General features: G+C 38.2%; 1 protein-coding gene across 1 annotated transcript in view; it reads left to right on the top strand.

Annotated features, from left to right (window-relative positions):
* GABRG3 (gamma-aminobutyric acid type A receptor subunit gamma3) overlaps window positions 1–25,782 on the top strand; it is a 295,269-nt gene that overhangs the window by 225,068 nt on the left and 44,419 nt on the right. The window contains exon 6 of the mRNA XM_058018553.1: window positions 17,651–17,788. Within this exon, the coding sequence (XP_057874536.1) occupies window positions 17,651–17,788 (138 nt within the window). The remainder of the gene's footprint in view (window positions 1–17,650; window positions 17,789–25,782) is intronic.

Raw genomic sequence — 25,782 nt, forward strand, 5'->3', positions numbered from 1 at the left:
GTGGTGGTTCTTCTATCTTTCTCTCTCCATAGTTGACCCCATTACTCCTCCTAAGATTCTAAGACCTTTCTGTCCAACACTCTTATGCACACTTTGAGGTGTCCTGAAAGGAGATGACGGTTTCTGTCTTTCCCAAATCCTATTTAATTTTTTAAACTTTTAATGTGTACATCCCAGTGTCTTAACTGTAGGTTTGTTTAATGTTTTGGGAGGGCTTTTTAATGATAGTGTTGATAATAACCATCAATGGGTCATAAATTTTATTGTCTATTGAAAAATAATTCTACCTTTTTTAATTTTCTACCCTCTGAGTTTAATAGCAAGCTCTTTCCATTTTTTAGTCTGTGGAGACACATCTAGAAGCATTCATGCCACCTTCTTGATGTCATACATTATTTTGAACGCCTTTGTCAACACCGCTTTGTCTTTTTTCCTAAAATAAACTGTCCCAAACTTTTCAATGTCTCTTCACACAAATGTAGTTTCTGAAACCAGCTATACCCATAATTTATCTCTCACTTCTTCCTATTCTCTGACTTTTTTAGAAAGGACAGCTGGAGATGAACACCTTGTTTCAGGTGCTCAGGCACTTCTTAAAAGATTTGTTACATTTTCAGGCTGATTTTCCCATTCTTGTTTGTTCTAAAATTTCATTTGATTACAATTTATTTTCTGAATGCTGCAGCCCCTTAGTTGGCAGGGCTTTCAATGAATTTCTAGAGTTATTGCAGCTTTAATTTAGACCCTGAGAAGCTGTTTTAATAACTCAGAGTCTTCCACCCAGTGCATTACACTGGTGAGTGGCAAAGAGGTGACAAGGTTCTACCGGCCAATTATTGGTTATTGCGAGGAATCACAGATACCAAATAGGATCCTGGTAAAGTGAGATGTTTTAGATGATCATCACTGAGTTGTAAAGTAGGTGTGAGAGATAAAGGAGTTAGGATACTTGCCTGCTGCACACCTGAGTCTCCTAAAGGAAAAGGCCAAAAGAGTTGCATAACTCCCTGTGACTGTACAGCAATGTCACTTCAGTGAGATCTGTTCTTTGGGGAAGGACAGTAAGAATGTGAAAACTTGGAGAGACACCCTGGAGCTGAATGGGATTTATGTCATCTTGGAGAAAAGCCATTCTGTCCCACAGATAATCATCTTTAGCCCTACCTTTACAGGCATTCCTAACAGGCATTTGGTCATGTGGCTCCCAGTCTTAGGACTCTCATCAGTAAGCAGACATGGGACATCTTGTGAGACACCACGTATCACTAGATATGAGAAAACTCAAGCAAAATTAGTCCTTGAGCTATATATACTATATAGCCCCCAAAAATATCTATTTCTCCATTATAAACATGTACTTTTTTCTTAAAAGTGTTAATCCAATTATAGATTGCAAAGGGGAAACACAAATTCTGCTCAGATCACCTGGAAACTTTAATGTCCTGAATCACACCAAGCCATAATGCCAGGTGATTTATTTCAAGCAATATCTGACATTTTATTGTAACCAGCTGTTCTGCAAGCAATGATCATCCCTTCAAATGTAAAGGAATCCCTGAATTTAGCATCATGCATGTCCATTGCCATCTCATGTGGTTCAAAACAAGATTGAAAAATAATACAGAAAGGAGCACTGTTGTAACTATGAATACTAATCTAGGTGTCAGTCTGTTTTAGCAAAGCACTACTTTTGGAAGACTTACTAAGGTGGTATCCTATTTAAAACATACTAGGCCAGATTTATATCCAGAGGAATGCAAATTAAGGCCAAAAAAATTAGGAAGCATTTATAGTTGAAGGACATAAATATATAGAAAAATAATTAGAGAAGTCAGTTTTGGTTTATGGACTCTGTTGTTGTTATACTGATTTGGTAGGGTGTATATCTTCCATCCTGCTTGTCTGCTAAGTCCCTTTTTTTGGGAACATTCATGTCATAAAGCTGTGGAAGGGAATTCAGAAGCCTGTGTTCATGCTGTGCTTGTTATAAATGTCAGCTACCACAGCATTTGACTTCAGCTGCATTTTTTTGTATTTCAGCAATCATCATGATCATGATGGTTTAGTTTTGATGGGCATGTGGATTTCCCCTGCATCAAGCATCTGTATCTACGTAGGAAACCTATTGCAGCTCCTGGATATGGAGGCTGAGTGATTGCCATAGTAATTCAAATTGAGATTGATGTCAGGCTCCCTGGGCAAGTTGCCTGCACAAGTGGGGAGGAAGGAATAGAGAGAGCAGGAGCAAACCCAGCATAGCCACATTTCTGTGTTCCACCCCAGGGACAGGGAGCACCCACCAATACCTGGTGTGTCAAAACCCAGCAGATTTTAGTCAGAAGTGCATGTGGCTGCCTTCTCAGCAAAAGGGATGGGGGAACTGGATCACTTTTTACTGTTTTAAATGGAATTTTAATTGAAAAAACATCAGTATTTGGCAAACTGGAAGGAATTCAGCCCTTATTTCCTCACATTTTATACAAACTCTGCTATAAGCAATCAACATTAGGGTTACAATTAAAATGTACATCATATTACACTTACATATAGTACTTACGTGAACAAACCTGCTAGGCAGCCCATGTAGCAGCACCAACATCTACCTTTCCATATGTAATAAATCAGTTTTAAAATGTATCCAGTTTTGAAGGGTATTGTTTGGCTTCATTATAACACAGATGAGCAATAGATGCCAGCTCACTATAAGGTGCTGGATCTGAAAAGGTTAATTTTCACTCTTAAAATTCTCTTGGATTCTGTGCAGTTATAAAGGAAATATGCCATCTCTTCAGATCCTCTCTAGCCATTATAAACTCTTTTAACTTACTATTACCAATATCTTAATCTGATCAAAAAGGAAAAATATCGGCCCAAAGTAATTCTCCAGATGCTGGACAGCATTTTTTAAAGAGAAGCAGATTAAAGGGTATCCGGCCACCTGAAGCATCTGTAATACCAGGGAAAAAAAAAAGAGGGGAAAAAAAAAAAAGAAAGCTATGACTGTCTTTTCATGTAGAGGGAGAACATTTGCATAGTATCCTCTTATGTGCCATCATGTTCTGAAGTGAAGAGTACTGCAGCTAATTTAGTGTCTCTGACATGCTAATTAGCATCTCTGGAAACATGAGAAATATATACTTTTCTTTTAATAATACAATGGCTTTGAGGCTCAAAATAGTTAAGTATCACAACAGGAAGCACTGCAAAGCAAATGACACTGTATAGAGAGCAATCAGGAAGAGAGGAAGAGAATGAAATTTTATAAAGGCAACAGTCAACACTTAAAATACTGGGCACCCCACTTATGGTCTCAAGAAGGTAAATGAAACATAGAGAGCATCCCACCTTCTCTCCACCACTGCACCAGAGAATGCACAGGCAATTCTCTCTGTCACCCCCTTCCCCAGCATGTCACTTCTCTGGTTCTTTGCGCCCAGACATGGGGGTGGTGAACTGGAGGGTGACTCACTGTAAGTTACATATGTCTATTGATCAGAGAAAAAATAAGAAAGAGAAATTGAAGTGGAGGTGGTGCTTTCAAGAGAAAAATACTTTTATATCCTAGTCTCCTGGAGAAAACTCCATGTTTTCTGAGGATGAGTGACTGGTTTCATATGCCATTCAAATTTGCCTGTCTGTGCTGCTGGTAACAGGTGTGAGCTTCAGCCCTCATTTCCCTACAAGACAAGAAGAGGATTACCCAGTGATGGAGGGCTGTCCCATTGTTTGCTTTGCTGTGTGACTGTTATTTCCTGCCTTTGAAAGTTTCTTTTGCCAAGCCAGCTGAAAATCCAGGACAGTTGTTATTCTGTTCATATGTTTATTTAGACTGCCAAGTTAGCTGTTATGGGGGAATTTTTGCAGGAGTGAGTGGGATTTGTCACAGGTCCTGTAATTTCTGTGCAAGGAGACCTTTCTGTGAAAGGTGTGGGGACCCTGTGCAGGCATCCCTGTGCTTCATAAACCCTTTCAAAGGAAACAAGAAGCTGAGCAATTTGGAGAGGGAGTTTAGTACAACTAGGCTTGCTGCTGTAATGAGTGGGAGGTGAAGCATTTTGTCAGAGAGAGGATATTTTCATTGTTACTAGAAGTGACTGAAGAACAGCTTCAGGCCTATCATTCAAGAAAAGGAGCTCTTACTTTCCAAGACTTTAAAAGTTTTTTGATCCAGAAATCTTCTGAGAGGTGCTCACAGGTTTTCATCATCATCATATTTAGATTCTAGATGAAATTTTATTCTGTTCCTTTCTTAGTGGTGTTCACTTCTAAAGAGAAAATTGCAGCCCCCTATGCCCATACTCAGGCATCAGTATAAGTCAAAGAGCTTACTTTGGGCTGTAGGGCCTTCCTTGTTTTCCTCTTTTACTTGAGCATTGATCCATTTCATCTTTATTTCCTTGCTTTAGAAGCCTGCTCCTGGAAAGCAAGGACAGGCAATGCTAGGACAGACAAAATCAGCAGCAGTCCTCTCTTTGAGGCAGAAGAGTGCAGGTTTCTTCTGACACTTTTGCCTGTTGCAGAGCCTTGGAAAGCTCATGAAAGACTTTAAGACTTGGACCAAGCATCTGACACTTGCATTTGAATGTCTTTACCCTGTGGTTCTGTGAGGGCTGTCTCCACTGGAGCACAGGCTGTGTGTTTTGGAGCTGGGCTTCCTGTCCTGCTGACATGCCAAACCACAGCTGCCTTTAGCATCTCGAGCAACCTGTCCTCAGTGAACAGGCAAACAGAATGAAGATCACTTGCACTGGGGTTTTTACCCATCAAGGGAAGGAGACACATGGCAGAAAAGGAGATAACTGAAACATCTACCTCTTCCAAAGTGCTTTAAGGGAAAGGCAATGTTACAGGATATAAAAAAATCCAGGACTAATATATAAAGTAAAGAGAGAAGGCCTATCTAACCTAACAGGGTTAAAGTAATGTGATTGGAGGAGACCTGGTGTCAAAAGTGATCTAGGCCACATTGTCAGTTATGTTCAAAGGAATGTAATTGGCACAAAACCACAGCATGCCATGGCAAAGCCAGCCATTCCAATTGAAAAATCTGTGCTGGCTGAGAAGCAGAAAGCTGTGTCCAGAAATCCTCTGTGATGACAGATTTTTGCCTGCTGGTAGCCTAAAGATGAAATCCTCTACTTGTCAGTGTCCTTGGGCAAAGCCATTCCAGCAGTCTAAGGCCCATTAAATATGGCATCTGCTAAATCACTGGCTGGTAGTGAGGGAAAGATCTTTTGGGAGGGATGCTAAAATAAATAGCGCGGCTGGAGAAATACGTGATCAAGGCAACACAAAGGAAATGGTGTGTTACAAACAATGTCAGGAGACCTGTTGAGACTGAAAATAGAGACTGAGCTCCACAATGCACATGCCCTCATGCCTTTTAAAGAGCAGGTGCTCTTCCCCTCCTTTTTTTTTTTAATGGGAAAAGTCCTCTCAATCCACTGGAGTAGTACAGTGTCCAGAAGCATTTCTGGTTGCAGGACAAAAGCAGATTGATATCCAGGGGCACATAATTTGAGGATGAGTGGCCGTTCTGTGATCCCTAATAAGACTGCAATCTTTTCCTCCCTGAGGGGCATTATAACAAAATATCTCCCCTATTTGGGAGCTCCCTTTTAAAGAATATTTAATATCTGAGGCTTACTTTCTTCTGTCAAATTACAACAAAATTGGGGAACGGGTGCAAAATTTATTGCAGCAAGGACAGATAACATGCATATAAACATAGACAATGAATGTAATTACATAAGCCTCATTTCCTGAGCAAACCAAGCTAAAAAAGATTTAATTACTGTTACTTGGCCAAGAGACACATGAAGCAAAAGCTGCTGATGTTTTGATTTTCTGTCTGGGGATTTTTTTTTTAATAGTCGTCAGTATGATTTATATAGGGCCTAGAATAGCTGTGCACTTTTCAGACCAGTATTCAGACTAGGGCTGGGATACAAGAAGAGTACACAATAATGGGGTACTTGGAAAGAAAATGAAATTTGAGCTATCCCAAAAATTCTCCCCCAAAAAAATTTCAAGTATAGGATCTTGCACAAAGAGTCTCACTATTTTATAATGGTGGTTTGGTATTGTTTTCTTTTTTTTTTCCTTCCTAAATATAAACATGCAAAGCAAATTTTTAAAGAGGGCTTTCCATGAGCTGGATATAAAGATAGTATTTTCTTTCAGAAACATGGGTGCACATTTTTCAGGAACAAATGACTCTGACAGACCCTGGCAACTGCTTTGTGAACCTGGCATTACATTAATTTTCACTGCCACAGAACAGGCTGTTTCACTGTCGATCACCCAAGGGCCAGAAAGCACCTTTGTCTGGGACAGAGCTGCTAGGCTTCCAACATGCACCCTGGAGCACCCTTGTAGCCATAATATTTTGTGTGATGACAGCAGCCTGATGCTCTGGAAGGACTTGGGGGAGCCACAGGCTCAGGAGGATTCAGAGCTATTGCAGGCAGATGTATTCTGTGCTGATACAAAATTCTAATGCCCCTAAATCCTTATCAGAAAATGAAGCAGCACAAAACTACGTATGGTAGGTGTGTAGACTTATTTCAGATTTTATCTGTTTCCGAAAAAAGATATTGAAGAACTTGATACTTACTGGTTAACTACAGGCAAAGCTATCCAGGGCTAAGGGCTAAGAAATAGGGCACCCCAATGAAAATTGAGATGCATGAGGGAAGCACACTGATATCTTTTTTCTCTCAGGAAAAAGGATCAGTGACCTGGCTTCTTCAGTTCTACCTCCACCAGAACTCTTCAATTTTAGGGAATTAATAGATCATCTGAGGAGATTTAGATCGTGATTAGAGTCTGGGACCAGAAGTTGTGAAATAAACTCTCAGGAGACTCAGTATTTACCCTATTGTGTACTGTAAGATACTGAGATTTACAGTCACTCTGGGAATCTGGAGAGAACAGAAATACACCACGACTGCTCAGAAGTTTTAGCTAAGCTAAAGTAAAACTAACCAAAATGAATTTCATGTGCTGGAAATAACATACCTGGGAAAGAGATTAAGGCACTGAGATACACGGATACATCAGAGAAAGATCAGTGTAACCAATACCTGCATCTCAAAAGGTGAGAAAAGGACAGGAAGGATACTTGGACTGGTGTAGTACATAACACTATCAGCTAATTTCCATTGGCAGTTTCCAGGAGCAAATGAGACACAAATATTGAGGTGGGGGGGAGGCAATAAGCAGAGAAGCAACAGTCCAGATGCTTGGAAAGTAAATGACAGACAAAGATGTTGATAAATGTTTCCAGAGAAGAAAAATTCAGTGAATGCAGTATGAATGTATTTACCAATTCATCATAACACTGTTGCTGGTGTTTAAATGAAAAAAAAAAGAAAAAGCACAGTGCTTTCACGAATTTCAGTGTGACTATAAATATGCCAAAATCAACAATGCGTTCTGTTCATATGAAATTTCATTCCATCAGATAATTTTTGATGAGCTGTTACTGTGATCAGGGACATTACATCTTAGCCATGATTTTTTCAAGGACTGAAAAAGTTCATTTTTTTATGAGCATGAGACAGAAAAAGTATTTTAACATTTGTCTTTGATTGCCAAGTCTTGCATGCTTTGCCAGTAAGGTGCAAACAAGTCCTACACAGCTAAAACTGGAAAACTAGCAAAGTGTTACCAAAAAAATAGAAATTGATTTGATGCTTTACTTCACAGAGCTATAAATGTTATTTTTAGTGTGTGTGCAAATTACTATAAAGGTGTGTAAATAACAATAAATCTACATACAGAATGATAGTAAAGACATTAATAACCAGATAAAACTATTCTTTTGGTAAATAAAGTAGAACTCCCCCCCCCTTATTAGAAGAAATTAGCCATAAATAACCGATTTTGATTTTTCAATGTCAGTTCACATTTTGAGCTACACTGTGGTGCAAAGCAGAGACATTAGTCCTTCATAAAAAAAAAAAGTTTGTGTAAGCTTTTTCTTTTCAACAGCAACAGCCCTATTCCAACAGTCCTATTCATTTAAAAGTTCATCCAGCTTAATCTCAGTTTTAATGAAATTTTCTGTTTAGTTTTTAATTTATCCTGCAAATTATTTTTTCTGTGAAATGGCAGTACTGGACAAAACTGTGTTTTCAATTTGGAGTGTTCTCTTGTTTTACCTTTTGCTATTCATTCCTGATTTGTTCTGAGAAGATCTGTATAAAAGTTGTAATAATTTTGTATGGAAGTCTAATTCATAACCTACTTCCGTTAATGCTGTGTTGACTGAGAAAAATAGATTTCTGATGGCTTTTGTAAAGCCATGGGCTTTGCTGATGCAGCTTCTGTGAAGCTTGTAATGGGTTTCATGGCAATTTAGAAAAAACATTATCGATAGCTGAATTTTCATTTTCATGGGTCTGAAAATGTACAGTTCAGGCTAGTCACAAAATATATGGAGTATGTGAGCTAAATATCTAGCTACAATGATTTCTGTGAATGAAATTGGATAGAAAATATCTATATGGCGACCAGTGTGGATAGATTGTAGAGTGTTTCTAACCTTAGAAGTTGGACACTGAAAAATGGGTGGATTCCAGTACTCCCAAGGATGCTATAATTATTTCATTTTAACAGCTGCCTTCAAGTTGTGAATACAAATTTTTCTATCTATACATTATTTCCAAATTCTTCCTATCCATCTTAAGAAATGCTGTTAATGGGTGTACCTCTTTTAACTGCACTCATACTTAACACGCCCATGCTGATTATTGAGTGGCACTTGGAAGATAAGGATTAAGCATGTTTAGAATAATCCTTAAATACTCTCAGGCCCATGTGAGAAACACAAAAGGAGTTCTCAGCATTAAAAACCCCATTCATATCAAGTGTTCAAACAAAAAGATTAGGTAGATTACTTCTCAATGAAAGGAAAAAGCCTGTAATTAAATTATGTTCTCTCTATTTGTCCCCACCTGCCTGGACTAAGAAACTTCACAGGTGTACTTTTTTACATTTCCTGAGCTATATAAGGCTGTGTTTTTTTACTTTATTTGAGCTCTGAGTCTTCACCTGAATCTCTGCTTGTTCATTAGATATTTTCAGATGAGCCAAAACACATTTTCTCAGTACTTTGCTTAACAAAGCAATGCATGAAGTAAACAATGTTATCTTTCTCATCAGGATAGTCTTAAAAGAAATTGTAGTAGTCCAACATGCAGGGTTCAGTTAATTACCGTAATTAAATGGGTAAAGACAGGATTATTTTATCTTGTAATATCCAGTACAGTCAAAGCTGAACATTTATGGGCTATTTTTAATCCAAAACACATATATTTGTGATAAAGAACTTTGATGGAATTTACTTCATTTAACTTGCACAGCTGTTTTGCCCCTAATTTTGAGGTGGCCTGTATAATCAGTAAGAAAAAAAAATATACTTGAAAGGCCTTTAGAGAATGGTATTCAGCTCCTGCTGGGGTGTTTGAAATCAGCTGACCAGAATCTTTTGGTGGCACTGCAGTCCATCCCAGTCATAAGAAATTTAAGTACTTGCTTTAGAAGGTCATTGTCACTAAGCATCTTCAATAAAAGTGCACTTGAAATAAATGGAAAAGGAAGATTGTGTTCTGGCTATAGAGAATGTGAGCAAATCAAAGAATTGAAGATTTGAGAGATATTTCTGTAATAAACTGAGGTTCACGTTCTGCTTCGACTGTTTTATAGTTCTGATTTCTAAAATGTCCCAAGCAAGCCCTGATAGGTTTGGTTTTAAATTCCCTTGCTAGGAGCTTTGACTTTCTCTGGTTTATAAAAATACTTTTCATCTGCTTTATTGAAATAATGCTGTCTTCCTCTTTTACGTAGGGCTGAGTTAGGAGCCAACTGCGGTACAGAAAATTGTGAGTGATTGACATCACCTATATCTGCCTGAGATGCTACTTCAGTATGCAGTCACTCAGACTTTGCACATCTTAGCAAAAATTCTGGGAAGCACCTCAAAATTTTCACATCCAGCACAAAATTCATGTTGAAATGGTCATGAGAAAATCTTGCACACAGCTGGAGGTTCTTCAGTGGCCAGTTATAAACTAAAAAGAAATTATTTTTTCTGTTACCACTTGAGCTCATGCAGTCAGCCAAGCACAATATTTTAGCTGCTAAAATATTAATTTTGAGCTGTTTGTTTTCCATTAGAGAACTCAATGTACGTATTTAGCAGTACAGTGATGAGTCTGATCTCTCAGCAGTAGTACATAATTCTTGAATGCTCAGCATCATTCGGATGTTGTTGTCGGGACGTGTGAAAGAAGGGAGGATGGGATGAGATGACATTGAGATGAGATGAGATGAGATATCAGACTACCATCTCTTTGAATCTCACCCTAAGTCCAATGGAGCACAGCAAGTGCTCAGGTGAAGCCTCCCACCTCTATGCAGAGCTGGCCATGGTGTGTAAGATCTAGGGCAGGACAAAACAGCAGCACAGGATTCCAGCAGATTCTCAAAGGCCACATCTTTGCCATACATTTCTGAAAACATCCTTTTACTGAGAATCACCATCTGCAGTTTTGCAGCCAGTGAAAATGTGAGACTTGAAATACATTATCAAAAGTTTTCTGAATTTTGAATACAGTCTATTCTGCAGAATGATGAATACACATTATGAATAAAGTCTATTTGTTGCCTGTAAAGACAACACATTTGTGAAGCAACACCAGTTCATTATCAAATAGCTATCTTAGCAATGAAAAATAAGTATAGGGAGCTAGAAACTGAAATTCTGTCTCTTACTTACATATTTGTTTATACAGAGAAGATTTTTAAATACATAGAGAATAGAACAAGTTCATATTCAAGAATCATTCAAATCCAAAGACAACTTGAGGTAGGAAAACTGTTTTCTGGACTTCTGTTCTTTCCTGCAAGGGGTTGGTGTTGCAGAAAACTGAGGGGAAAATCTTCACATCGTTACATTCATAAAAGAACAGGAAGCTGAGGTGAAGTATCCATTCCACAAAGAGCATGAAGAAGACTGCCCACGACTAAGCTAACTTTGCCCTCAGTATTCTGATCTGTGACAGAATTCTAGCCTTAGGATAGATACAATTTATATCCAACAAGCTAGACATGAGATCAGCCCATTTACTGGTAGTGATGTCAGGCATAGGTATGAAATATGGCTAAATCAGAAGAATCTGAACATTTAGCAGGTGTTTTAGTTACCAGTAAATTAATTTGTGAAAGAAATTGCTGGCCAGAGCAATGCAAACAATTGTTGCACATGAGGCTTCTGAAAATTGCCTTCCAAATGAAACTGTTAGCAAGCAGTAAAAATAAGTATATAGATAAAAATGCATAGAAAAATATTAATGCAGGCTGAGAGTCTCATAAGATGAGACTGCTTTTTCAGTTTTAGTTTTGGTGGATTTTTTCAGAAAAGATGAAGCCATTTTTAAAACAATAGAAAGGTGGAATTATAGGGACAATATATGGTAAAAATAACCATTTTTCAAAACGAAATCACTCATGATACTACTTGTAAATAAGTCAAAATGGAAATTGTTTGGCAAGCGTAAGGATAGAGGTATGATGATGCAACAGGATTGCCTTAGTTTCTTAAGGTAATTTCAAACTAGTCTAACTATCCTTTAGGATCTGATACTTGGAACAGGGAGTTTTTGCTGCTAGGGCAGTGTGTGACAAAATCTTAGCACCCCCATTTGAGATGCATCTGTTATTTTTTAGAAGATAGTGAGTACATGGAAAAGCCACATCTTAAAATGACATCAGGAGAAAACCTCTCTCTTTTCAATCCAATTATGTTCATTTTTCTCAGTCTTCTCTTCTCTTCTCTTCTCTTCTCTTCTCTTCTCTTCTCTTCTCTTCTCTTCTCTTCTCTTCTCTTCTCTTCTCTTCTCTTCTCTTCTCTTCTCTTCTCTTCTCTTCTCTTCTCTTCTCTTTTTTTTCTCTAAGCCAAAATTTTAATTTGTCTATGAGTAGCAAGAAAATTATTACTTCCAACAAAAGCTGGTTCACAGAAAACCCTTGTTTTGGGAACTATTTCTGTGACAGCAGGACCTCTCTTCTCCTTTCTATTTTGAAGGCCCAAAAAAAAATTGATGCTACAAGTTCCTCCCCAAAGCTAAGCTACCATGTAATTTATCAGTAAATCACACTTCTATCAATAGAGAATTAGTCCCAGGTAAGGGATAATTAAGCATTACTGTTAATGATAGTGACTGGATCCTCTAGTTCTTCATCAGAATTGTATCACAGTTATATTAAAGCAAATTTTCAGGTAGAAAAACTATCTTCAATGGGACATACATCCTTTAACTTCAGGGCAGTATTAGAGCCATTAATCTGCAGTCATGATGATGTTGGTTGATTTTTTTCCATGAGCTAATGTACTGTTAATAAGGTGTCAATTACTGATGCAAGCAAACAGGGCAAAGAATAACATTTCTAATTGCTGTAGTTATCACCTAAGTGCAATTATCTACTACTGCTGAAATAAATTACTTCAGGATTAAAAGCTGTCTTTACGAGATACACATTTTTCTTTAATTATTATTATTACCATAGCTGCTTTTCAAGTACCTCATCCTTTCCTTTCCTTTCCTTTCCTTTCCTTTCCTTTCCTTTCCTTTCCTTTCCTTTCCTTTCCTTTCCTTTCCTTTCCTTTCCTTTCCTTTCCTTTCCTTTCCTTTCCTTTCCTTTCCTTTCCTTTCCTTTCCTTTCCTTTCCTTTCCTTTCCTTTCCTTTCCTTTCCTTTCCTTTCCTTTCCCCTTCCCCTTCCCCTTCCCCTTCCCCTTCCCCTTCATTAGGGGACAGAGATAAGTCAATATGCATTAAGCTATGAGTATTGTTTTCCATAGATGTAAAGTAAATTATTCAATCTCCATTCACTTTCCCTACTTTTGCTTCCGTCTACCCTGAAGGGTTCTTCCTGGTGAAACATAATGAGTTGCCTATATACCCTATATTTTTTTTTTATTTTAAAATAATTGAACTACAACTTTGCTTTTTCTGCCATCTAGTTTTGCTTAGTAAGTTCATACTATCATAAAATCTAAGGTAATAATACCAATTTTAATAGGGGAACTTTCAAGAGTCTCCTACTTTAAAGCCTTCTGAGAACAAACACCGTACAGATAGAGGAACAGATCACCGAGAAACCTCTTCCTCCAAACACTGAGAAGTTTGTATTAAAATTCAGTTTGCTGGCCAACAAAGCAATTCTAAAGACTGCTAACAAGAAAAAAAAAAGCCCAGGCAGATTTTGTGGAAGCATATGATTTGTCATTCACAACATGGTACCAGAGAAAGGTGCATTTGTGGAGTTCATTATCCTCCTCTGACCCAGGCTGTGCTGACAGAGGTCTCCCAATTAGCCTGAAGCAGAGTTAACAAGGTAGCATTCAAGGAGGCAAAGTGTTTCTGGGCTGTATGGTGTAGAGGCTGCCTATTCCTTGCCTTTAATTGGAATAGAGCATCCTCCTTCTCCTGACCACTTCACCAGCATCTACAACCCTCCCTCCATGCCCATGATGTAAACTGCAGCCACTCCTGATGGCAGCAGCTCAGCTTTGAGATCACATTTCCCACTGACTTTGAGTCTGTATCTAACACCCATGGAAAAGCAAAACTTTCCCAGAATCCAGCTACATCTTTCAAAAACATACTCTTGTCACAAGCATCAGCTCCTGACAGATACTTAACAGAACCAATCCTTTCTTCCATGTTTCCCCCACATTTTCAGCTTTGCTGCTGCTTTCAATGAGCATATTCCGAGCACACAAATTTTTGCAAGGCTAAGAAGGAACCTAATTCTTTTATTCCTTCTGCTATAAGCTGGGTCTACCTGTGTTACATGTGAATGAGTAGTGTGGGGAACCAGTAGTGAAATAAATGTATTTCACAGAGTGGGTAAAGTATGTCTGAAGAGATGAAAGACCTTATTAATTTTTTTATGCTGCTCTATCTTTTCATTGCTTGGATACTTTTCTGTGGAATTTTTTTTCCCTTTTCAAGTGGTCTGTGTCCTTTTTGACATGATGTCTTTTCAGCTGTCTTTCCAGCTCTACTCACTTCCCAAAATAGCCACGTTGTCACACAAAAGAAAGTGAAACAAAGATATCAGGCACTGATCTAAGATGTCCAGATCAATTACAGCATTGGGGAAATCAAGGTCAGAGGCAGTATGCACAAACAGCCATCGATGGTCATATTGCAGAAGGTGGAGATTTTTCCATCAGTGTTGATTCCTGTAGCAGATGTGCTTCAGGGCCACTTGATAAGAATTCTCAAGGCCAGCTTATGGCTGCATATGCCTCTTATCCAGCCTGGTGCTGTTTTTGGCCTTGACCATCCTTTCAGCACTTTGGTGGAGCCTCCTGCACAAATCAGTCTCCCTGGAAAATGAAACAGTATGAACATGAAGTTTAAATATTTTTAACCTTCCACTTCTAAATTATGTGGTGGTGATGTGAGGAGATCTGGTAACATGTGTCCAAGTATTTCAATAATAAAGGGCAAATACATGAAAACGCAGAGAATCTCAGAGGTTTTCCTGACAATTTACCTTTCTGTTATAATAGTTTCACCTTCAAAATGGCAAAAAGTGGAAAAGCAAAGTCATTATGTATGTTTGGTGAAAGTAAACACAAGTCATTACACATATACTTTCTCTTGAGCTCTTAAAGAATCAAATTTGGTTCTCACCTGATTTTGCAAGAACATGTAGCACCATGTTACAAAAAGCCAGATGATCAGGGTGGCCTCTAAAAGTTGCTGATATGGCATATAAAAGTTGTAGCACTGCCTACAAAACAACCTTTGGGACAAAAAGTAGGAGAATTTAATCAAGTAAAATGATGGGAGGGAAAACAGAGTTGTTGACACAGGCTTTGGCTGAGAAGATCCTGAGTTTCAGGTTGCCAGAGCTCAGATGGCTGTAACACAGAACACACTTGGTTGTCTTTCTCCAATGCCATCACCTTTGCCACCTTACTGGCACCTGCTGGAAAACCTCCAGGACCTCCTGGAGGCTTGCCCTACTGCAGTGAGAATATTTTTACATAACCTAAAGCAACTTGGAAGGGTAAATACACTTGAGAGAAGTTTGTTCAGAGTGAATGACTTGAAGCCACTAAGCTTAAAATTTAAGATAATTTACTGTCGTTTGTCATGCTGGGAAAAAGAAAGGAAGCTGAACAATAGACATTGCATGTTCTTGTGGAGTACTGAAGCCTCCAGCTCTGATATTTGCTAAAATGAAATATTTAAAGGGCTAGAAACAATTAGGCTGTGTACAAGAAATATTGAATATCACCAAAAGAAGAACTGTCATGAACAGTCTATTCTGTAAGTTAAATGAATTCTAGGAATGATATACTGTCCATTGAGATGTGTCACTCCTCCATAAAATTATTATTCTTTTAAATAATTGAAAAGTGAAGTCAGTCACCTGGCACCAGAGCAGAACATAATAGCAGTTATTTAAGAGGTTGAAACAACTCCCATTGAATCTCTAGTACTTCTCTCTTTTGATGTAAGCTACCAAATCGTGGTAAGAGGAGATCTCAGCAACTGTGGATTAAGGAACTATTGAAGTGTCACAATGGTCTCCTTGCTTATGATCAGTTGCTTATGATTTAATAATGATGAATAATACTGAACAGAGACTTTGAAACTGAATTTGACCTTTCTTAGTCAAAAATACAGGAAAAATCTTGAAGGATGAGAGTCCGTGAACTTTTTCCTGACTGCATGTTGTTCTTGTCAGGATAAACAGCTATGCCTTGGTTAATATGATAGCAAGCTTTCAGGCATACTGACAGAGTAATGGATTTTCTTTTTTTTGTGGGGTGGTCATGGGATGAAAAGAAAGGAAAAAAATCAAGAAGAAATTGAATTCAAGACTGACTGGCACAACTTTTTCAGCAAAATTTGGGGAAAAGATGTAAAAAGTCATTTTGGATCACTTAAAAATAATGTGTTAAAAGTATATTTTTTTTACTTGCAAGATAATTGAAACATTTTTACTTACAATGATTATAGTGAAATTTATCTGAGAAAAGGGACTCCATCTTATGTTCCCTATTCAGTTTCACACCACCACCCCCCATCCTGGTGCAACTTGAGGCCATTTCCTCATCTTATTGTTTGTTACTTGGAAGAGGAAGAAATGTGATCAGAGGGTTCAAATTTCAGATCATTCAGGGCTAGGGCTTGGAGGCTCTGCAAAGCTTGACTTCTCTCACTGTAACACTGCATCCTCTGACATAATCTGCCAGCCAGAAAAATTAACCTTTAGGTCAATCTCACAGACTTGCACAGCAGAATTGGCAGCAGAATCTCCTTGGCAGCAAGAGCTCTCACAGAGAACAGTGTTTGTTACTCAGTTGGGTCCTTCACAGGTTATTTCTTTGTTTACATTGATTGGAAATATACAAATCTGACATTTTAAATTAACACATAGTGATTTTTTGGTCATTTTTTAAGATAAGAACTAAGGGACTTGTGGGTACTTTTCTTGCTGTGTTAGTGTGGGGGATAAATGAGGCTGTGCACGCCTTACAGCAGTACCCCGGCAGGGTGGAACCTAAAACAAGATTGAAAAGACACTCACAGGAGGAAGACATCAAGGAAATAGCACCATGACCAGAGAGGTTGTTTTGCAATGCAAATATAAAAATGTATCAGTTTTCAATGGGGAAAAATAAATTACTGATGTGACAATTATATTGACCATCTATCATTGTTGTTAGGCTATTAATTTGCCTTGTAATCTCCAGCTGTTATATTAATGAGATGAATAAAAATTGATTGTATAATGCATTAGAGAACAATCTAATTGTAACTAGCATGGGTGGGCTGTTGTTTTTAGATGGTTTATTGTTATGGTATGGTCTGGTTGAAGATTTGTTGGACATCAATTGGAAAATGCCATTCTCTAACAAAGAGGAAATTAAAAATTGGCATAAGAATTAATCTGACTACGGAGTGCTGAACTGATAAAGACTTTCAGAAGCTATTTCAGCAGTAGAGATCAGGTGATGCCTCATTAATTACCCCAGACTTCAGAAGAGATATGGTAGCATAATCAATTTAAATTCCCATGCTAATTAAAATTTTGCTTTCTTTTGCACTGTTATGTTTCTTTCAGAAGTACAGTAGCACACTCCCTACTAGAACTATTGCAGCTTTTAAAACAATGTGTCCTTTTCAATGGTTGATATTTTCCAGTGAGAGAATTCCCATTTTTTGCATTCTGTTGGTTTGCTCAGCTTCTTCAGAGTTTATGCAAAGCAGCATACTTCTGTGCCTGAACCTCCAATTACTACAGTCAACTGCAGCTCTGAAGAGATCTGTTTGTGATAGAACCAATCGTATTTTTTCTATTGTTATAAAACAATGATTGTGAAAAATCACAGGTTTGCCAGTATTATAACTCTATTTTTGTGTACATTATGTCTCTATTTTTGTGTGCCATACAACTCTGGAGAATGATGCCACTTAACTCACTGACAAAGCATCAGATCAGAAATTCAGGTGTTCCCAAACAGCACTGAAACAGTGAACGGATAATATTTTGCAGAAAATTTTTTATGAAATGCAAAATATTCATGAGCATATGTATATATATATTAATTTCTAGATGGCTATCCTAAAGAGGAGATGATTTACAGATGGAGGAAAAATTCAGTGGAGGCTGCTGACCAGAAATCTTGGAGACTCTATCAGTTTGACTTTATGGGTCTCAGAAATACTTCAGAAATTGTGAAAACTTCTGCAGGTAAGAATGATACAAATGGTAGTGCTTTTTCTGGAATTCAAATTATTTAAAAATATTTATCCCTGTTTTGCTTTCATTCAAGTGCAAATTGATTTTATTATGTTATATTGATTTTAAAATGTTCATTTTAGAAGCTGTAAAGTTCAGGCCTCAAAAATATTGACTTTATCTTGATTTTTGATAATCTCTACTCTTCTAGTGACTTCACAAACTGAGGAATAAATGTTTGCTTGATATGGCCATTTGTTTTAGACTTGAAGTTACTGTATGATTCTCATTCCTCATTTATATAGGCCACTCCTGTGTTGAATCTGCCTTCACCATAAATTAAAGAGAAAGATTTTGAGCACGATGGTAGGTTAGTGAAATTAGACACTTTCTGTTCTTCATCATTCAGAAAACGGTTTAATATTTTTCTTAATATTTTAAAGACATTCTTTTCTCAGTTGATAAATGCCTTTGCTAGTGACCTTACCAATTGATTGCAATTAAAATCTAATGATGCCTATTCTATTTCTTCAGAAATTTTGCTGTTTCTTATAATAGCACAGTAATATAGAGGAAAAAAAAGATTTTTAAATGGAATACATTATTTGAACTGGATAAATTGTGGTCACACCATGTCTAAACTTTATACATGACTGCAGTAAGCTCCATGGTTGCCATGGTTTAGTAAGTCTTCCCACAGCTGCTGAGGGAAACTGCTAGAAGCAACCTTCTGCTTAACAGGTGGTGAATGTTTGAAAAAAATAGATTTTTTTTGCCAAAAGGTAATCAAAGCTAAGCTATTATTTTCAAAATATTAATGATTAAAACATTTCAAATCTGTGGAACTACTGCTGTTTAGTCCTGGCCCGCTCACCAACATCAGCAATGAATTCTTAGAACTGTATAGGAATTTTTGTAATGAAAAGTCACTAAATTTTTAGTGAATATGTTGAGCTGGTGGTTTAGCAGAAAAAAATGGTGCAAAGAGCACACACGTGAAAATTCTCTTATGCTATGGATACAAAGTCTTTTAATTTGCAAGTTACTCAGGAATGCAAATTTCCCATAAATTGAGTCAGGTACAAAATACTAAATCATTAAAATATGTGGTATGTGGTTTAACCTCAGCTGGCAGCTTAACCATGCAGCTGCTCACTCACTTTCCATGGTGGGATGGGGGAAAGAATTGGAAGAATAAAAGCCAGAAAACTCATGGGTTAAGAGAAAGATAGTTTAATAGGGAAAGAAAACGCTGTGCACCCCGGCAAAGCAAAACAAGAAATTAATTCACTGCTTCCCAGGGGCAGGCAGGTGTTCAGCCTTCTCCAAGAAACAGGGGGGTTGGAACTAGATGATCTTCAAGGTCCCTTCCAATCCAAGCCATTCTGTGTTTCCATGGAAAAGAATTACACAGTTAATATTAATATAACACCAGTGTCTTGATAAACAAGTCTATTTAACTCTGCCCAGAAAAACATATTTATAGAGGTCTTACCTAAATAAGTGGATAGATAATGTGGAGCATAGAGAAACCTATTTCCTATGTTCATTTTAGCATGTGCCTGGTTCTTATTAAGATGAGTGAGTTGGCACAATATTTTTGTATAATTGCTCTTGCTGTTTCTGCTTAGCCATATTTGTGAGTGCAAAATCCAACAGCAGTGAACTCAAGTTACTGGAAGCATGAGATATTTCTATTCTCCTAGAGGCACCACAGTGACAGAAGGTTGTTGACAAACTAAAGCTTGTTCAAATACTGACAGCCCCCCCCCCAAAGAAAGAAAAAAAAAAACAGCCGAAAAACAAAACAACTAAAAAACCCTGTCAGGAGATTGTGGAAGCTAACTTGGAAGAAACAATGTAAAATGTATGTGTCAGATTGTCATCTGAAGTTATTAGGTTAGAAAAATGAGTTGTGCATTTCACCAGATATCTAAGATAGGTGTCAACAAACATATTAGAGATGTGAAGAATAAACTCCTGAGTTTGCACATGGACCTGAGTTTTCAGAAAACAGACTATATTTTGTTACTCTATAGTTTAAGGTAATTTCAAAGGCCAGATTTACTGAATGTCAACAATATTTACTGTCAATAGCAAACCAGGGCCAGGACTTAAGAAAAAGCAAGTACATTGCAAAACTTCGTGTATGTCCCATATTGTAGTGTAAGGAGCCCCAAAATAGAGGAAGGGGACAGGACAAAGTGCAATATGTCTCTGAAAAAATTCTGTAAGTTTCTGTTGTGTCTAAATATATGTGAACAAATGGGATAAAGGGGCATCTGTACTCTGGGATGTTCCTGTTTACTGAAGTAAAGCCCTAGCCAAGAAGTTTGAGAATTAGGAAACCCACAAAGCTGCTGTTTCCTACTGTTTGGACAATCTGTGATAAAGGGAGGTGGCAGCTGCTTCTTACAGGTATTACATCTCCTTTACAGCCCTGCCACAGGCGGCTGCAGGTGGTCAGAAATAAATGCCAAGTTCTGACGTGGAAGATCTGTGACATTTTTGCACTCAAGCTACCTGGAGAGGCAGACTGCTGTGAGGCTGCCCCTAGGACACTGTGGGTGTAGGGCTCACTCAGAATTTATGCTGCTCCTCAGTTCCTGCCCTGTGCTGTGGTCAGCCTGGGGCCCCTCTGAGCCCTGTGGCAGCCCGTGATGGCCCCAGCAGCCACCACCCCTCTGCAGGCTCAGGACAGAAAGGAAAAACAGCATTGGTCAGAGTGCTGAACAGGGATCATTCCTGTTAATAAGGTGGAGTTAGGAGAAGGGAAGCAGGCTGGATACCACCAGCAGCTTTCTGAAAAAAAGGTACCAAATATCATCTCTTCCTCCCAAGGGAAGTTATGGAAACTACTATTCCAGAGGGAATTTAAAAGCAGACTAGGCATAGCATGAGAAGATCTTCTGCAGAGACCAGTCCTGCACCAACAAGAGATGGATTCAAAACCCTGACTCATTTTGTTTACACCTTCCTGCTTGTTTTTGACACTATTGCTTCTCACTAAATTACATCTTTATAATGTGAGAGCTGCTGCAGTGCCACTTTCCTATGTCCAGCTTGGGGATCTCTTTTTAGCTCCTCTTCAGCCATGGTCTGGGTGTAATGAAGAGAGGTCACACTGACCACACAGCAACTTGCTGCTGTTCCTCATTTGCATTAAGTCCTTTCTTGGCAGTCATTTTCATGACAGAATTGTTAGATGTAAGACTTGGAAGTGTTCTGCTTTCTGATTTTTTTCAGTCTTTCCAAACCTTTTTCAGACATTTAAATAACCTTTATGTTAATCTATGACAATTTCAGAGGTACGTGGTTAAGAAGCCAGCTGTCACACAGTGCACTTCAGAAATCGAAGTAATATGAAAAATGTCATATTTTGCACTGAACCAGCAGTGGCTTAAATTATTGACACTGTTTTACTTTGCTCTTTTTTTACAATAATCTGGCAGTCAAAAAAAGTCTTCATCGCCACCTGGAAGAAGTGTACATCTTTCTCCTGAGGGTATTTTTTTTTAAATTTCATGCTAAGATATAAATCCAAAAAATAAATTAAATACCTACTTCAAATAATGATTGCATGCACTAATCAGTAGAAGTCACTGTGCTGGTGGTATGGTCATGAACCTTTATCTGGAACCCTATGAAAGCTCTCACTGCCAGGTGATATCAAATTAATTCACAAATACTAAAAAATTCCCCTGTTGCCTTCTGGCAAGGTACTCAGACTCAGATTCTGTAACGAAAGCACTTCTCTTGCTACAATGTCAAATAAGGCTGACAAAGATAATTAAAGTCCAGGGAGTACTAAATCCACCTGTGAAAAGAAAGGACAAACTGCATGTATAGAAAAAATGTGCAGAATTTGAAACTGCAAGTCAGCCAATGGAAAGGTGACCAGGACAACAGGACAGAGAAGAATGTCCTCTTTAAAAGCACTCTGTGTGTGATTGTAGTAAACTTCAGGTTTCTGAGTTCTAGACATTTCAGTGATGGACTGAGACATAGGAGGGGGATTAAAGCAAAGACCAAGAAAAACCCACAAAAAATTATGGAGGATTCCACAATTAAGGCTCATGGAGTGAGCTGTAGTGTTGCTTGCACTTTTCTGCACTTTTCTGTCTTCCTCAGAAAGTCTGTTCTTTTAAAACCACTTAATTTTTCACACTGTTAGATAAACACAAAGACCCTCTAGCTCTTGAATTTTATTTTCATTTACTTAAAAATTTCTTTGTACCATACAAATATTGTTTGTGTTCTTTCTCAAATGCTTTTAGGCTGAGAGATTTTTTGCAATTCAGACGGTCTTTGCCTCTGTTGAAGTTCAAGATAATTCCTCAGGAAGAGAAAATACCAATAAAAGCACTCTATTTAAAAAAATATAGCTGATTATTTCAAATTATATATATAAAACCAGACAGAAAGCTCCATTTCATAGATTCTGAATTATCCCAAGCATTAATACTCAAACCCAATAAATAGCCATAACAACTGCCATAAGAAGGAGAACCTTTGTTCACATACCATGGATGGGTTATGATTGGTGGAGTCTGCCTGTCATACAACTTCTAAATCATGCTTTATATTTTGAAATTGCTGTTTCATAAAGTACTTCAGCTTAAATGATGCTCTCAGCCCTGTACCACAGGGCTGCAAATCAAGGTTGATATCTGTTGTCACAAATTTAGATAAAGCTCTTTTGGGCCATATTTGAAGCAACACAGATTAAAGGACATTTTCTCTTGCGGAGTACTCAGTAAATGACAAGTACAAAGCTACTACAGAACAAAATAAAGCAAACTTTTATTTCAAGACAATGCAAATATCTACATACATATACACATGTACACATATGTATATACATATATGGCTACTTGCCGAGGAGGGAAGGGACACACATGTTTTTATAGGAATGCTAAATTTCCCTAGGAGAGCCCCCATCAAGTCAAATGTGTTCTTGCAGCACAGAGCACCACTTGTATCCTGGGCTCCATCAAAGACCAGCATGTTGAATGAGGTGATTCTGCCCTTCTATTCCACTCTAGTGAGACCCCACATGGAATATTGGGTCCAGCACTGGGGCCCTCAGCATAATAAGGACATGGACCTGTTGAAATTAGTCTAGAGGAAGGTCATGAAGATGATCAGAGGGCTGGAGCTTCTCTGCTGTAAAGACAGATGGAGAGGGTTCAGCCTGGAGAAGAGAAGGCTCCAGGGAGACCTTCTAGCAGCCATGCAGTGCCTAAAGGGAGGGGTGGAGAGGGACTTTTTCCAAAGGCCTGATGTGCTGTCACTTGCAGGCCTTTGAAACAACAACAATAAGGGGAGATGGCTTCAAACTGAAGGACAGTAAGTTTAGATTAGATATTAGGAAGAAATTCTTTCCTGGACAGACTCTGGAACAGGTTTTCCAGAGAAGCTTTGTGTATCCCACCCCTGGAAGTGTTCAAGGTCAGATTGAATGGAGCTTTGAGCAGTCTGGTCTAGTGGAAGGTGTCCATGCCCATGGTACAAGACATGACAATAGATGACCTTTAAGGTCCCTTGTACCCCAAGCTATTCTTTGATTCTGATTCTATGACATTAGTTGATGCTCCTTGGCTTTGTCAAAAGTCAGCACAGTCCCAGAGATTTATCCAGAGGAAATGGTGCTCATGACTTGCTCTTCTAATAGCTGTACAAAGAACAGCTGACTTGAGAAAGCATTTCAAAATGGTCACCTCAGCTTACTGTTTACTGTCACATGCTCCCAGATCACTTAGCTGTAGGCACAGAGAGCCCACAAGGAGCACCCACACAAGGTGAGCCAGACTGACCAGTGCCAGTCCAGGGCTAGGCTGCACCCAGAGGTTTGTGTTGAGAGGGCAGCACCAGCACCCATCCCAACCATCACACTCACAAGGAAAGGGCAGTGCCAGCAGCAGGAGCTGAACCCCTTACCTGGAGGAAGAGATTGCAAGAAGCGTGGCAAGGAAGGGTGGTCAAGCCTTACCAAAGCAACTGGAACTTGTTGGTGCCCTTGTGGTCTTGACAATGAGCGGAAAAAATGCACAAAATGCCACAGTGACTGAAGGCAATTGCATCCATACATACTTCTTTTTAATCATCTGATTAAATCAGATCCTCATGCACCAGCTAACTCATCTGAAGGTATTTATTTAATGCATATCTATTAAACCTGTTTTAAATTCATCAACATTTTTAATGTGCCACTGAGTCCTGATGTCTTGATGACATAGAAGAGAGCTCTTGTCATCTCTGTTCTCCCCAGGACAAATGTGAATTTGAGGATGTTTTTTCCCCTGAAATGCTAAATTCATTGAGCTCAAGAAGACATTTCACATTGTCTTTCAAAAGACTGTCTTTAACCAGATGGCATCCTGAAGCAGACAGGTGGAGACCCAGAAAAATACAATGCACCATTTTAAAATAGTGTCTTTTTTCACTTATAGTGGCATTGCAGGACCTTTGCCTCTTTCACCATGGGTATCACATTGTCCTGGTTCCAGACAGGACAGAGTTAATTTTTTGCAGTGGCCAGGAGGGTCATGGCCAGGATGTGGTTGTTATTCTATACCACTTTCATTGGGAGTGGAGGGAAAGGTTCTCCAAAAACACTGTAAGATCCAGAATGTTCATACAGTTGAAGAGTACTTAGTGTGTAGCACCAAATAAACACCTGGATTTGAGCTGACTCTCTCATTCTTTGGCTGCTTTCAGAGGAACAAAATAATACTGTAAGTCTTTTGCCTCAGCAGAAATCCTGGAATGAGGGAATATTGCAGGACTTACTTTCTGACAGTAAATACCAACAGAAAATTAGCCTGGTTATAAGAAGATCTAGCAATAATATTTTCGTTGACAGAGTTTTTATCTCTGATACAGTATTTGGAATAAACCAAATCCCTTTTTAGTGGAGAAATCAACAGTATTGACTTCTAAAAGGTATTCATTCATATGTCAAGCAGCAATTGATCAGCGTGAATATTTTGAAGATTTTGAAGCTTTTCTAATAGAAGTTTCCAGTTTTATTTTTAACAGTTATTCCTATAAAAGTCTGATAACTTTGGCACTAGCTACTCAGATTAGGAATGTAATAAATAAATAAATCTACCATTACTTACAATACTTCTATTCTATTAAAGCATTTTCCTATGTTGTTTGGAAGTTTGATAGACATTCATGGGAAGAAAAACATTTAATTGCCCTGAAAATCCAATACTTGCCCATCTTGTTACAAAACTCTCATAAAACTCATAGTAAGACATCTTCTGAAGAGAGTGATTTATAACTGCAGCCTGCTGAAGTTAATGGAACTCTTCCCTGGTGCTGGCCTGGGATCAGACCCTGAAATGCAGAAGCCTGAAACTGTACATTTAATGTGAGTAATTCTTTAGTCACTAGAAACTAGAGAAAGCTCAGCTTAATAATATGAGTGGGATAAGTATAACATGCTCTAAAAATACCTTCCCTCTTCACAAATAGTGCAGAAGATAACAAGAGTAAGAGGAGCAGAGAGAATATTACTCCTCTCCATACTTTTAAATTCAGTAGAACCGAATATATAACTGGTTTCATTCTTATGCTTTGCCTTGCAGAGACAAATGTAATGTCCTTTGTATAGGTCCTTACTGCAGCAAATGATGAGAGATAAGAAGTAATTTTACTTAGTAGTAAAGACAAAAGTAGAACAAAAAATAGACAGTAGAAGACTTGGGAGCAAGTCTTCACTTGCATTTTTTCTGAAGGGAAAATTTCAGTAGGAAGCAGTTTTTCCCTAAAAAGACATCCATTTGTCCTTGTTAAAGTACCTCAAGTTGTCCTTTTTAAAAGACGTCCATACCACATGGAAAAAAACACAGAGTCTTTTCTTCTATTATGTTTTCCTTCAGCTGATGTTTTTATCTGATAGTTCCATATTTTGGAGTGTTTTGTATGTGTCTGACTTTAAGGTTCCTTAATTAGTGTTCCCATTCACTCATTGAGTGACAATGCTATATTTATTT

This window comes from Melospiza georgiana, chromosome 2, assembly GCF_028018845.1.
Source record: "Melospiza georgiana isolate bMelGeo1 chromosome 2, bMelGeo1.pri, whole genome shotgun sequence".
NCBI classification, from domain to species: Eukaryota; Metazoa; Chordata; class Aves; order Passeriformes; family Passerellidae; genus Melospiza; species Melospiza georgiana.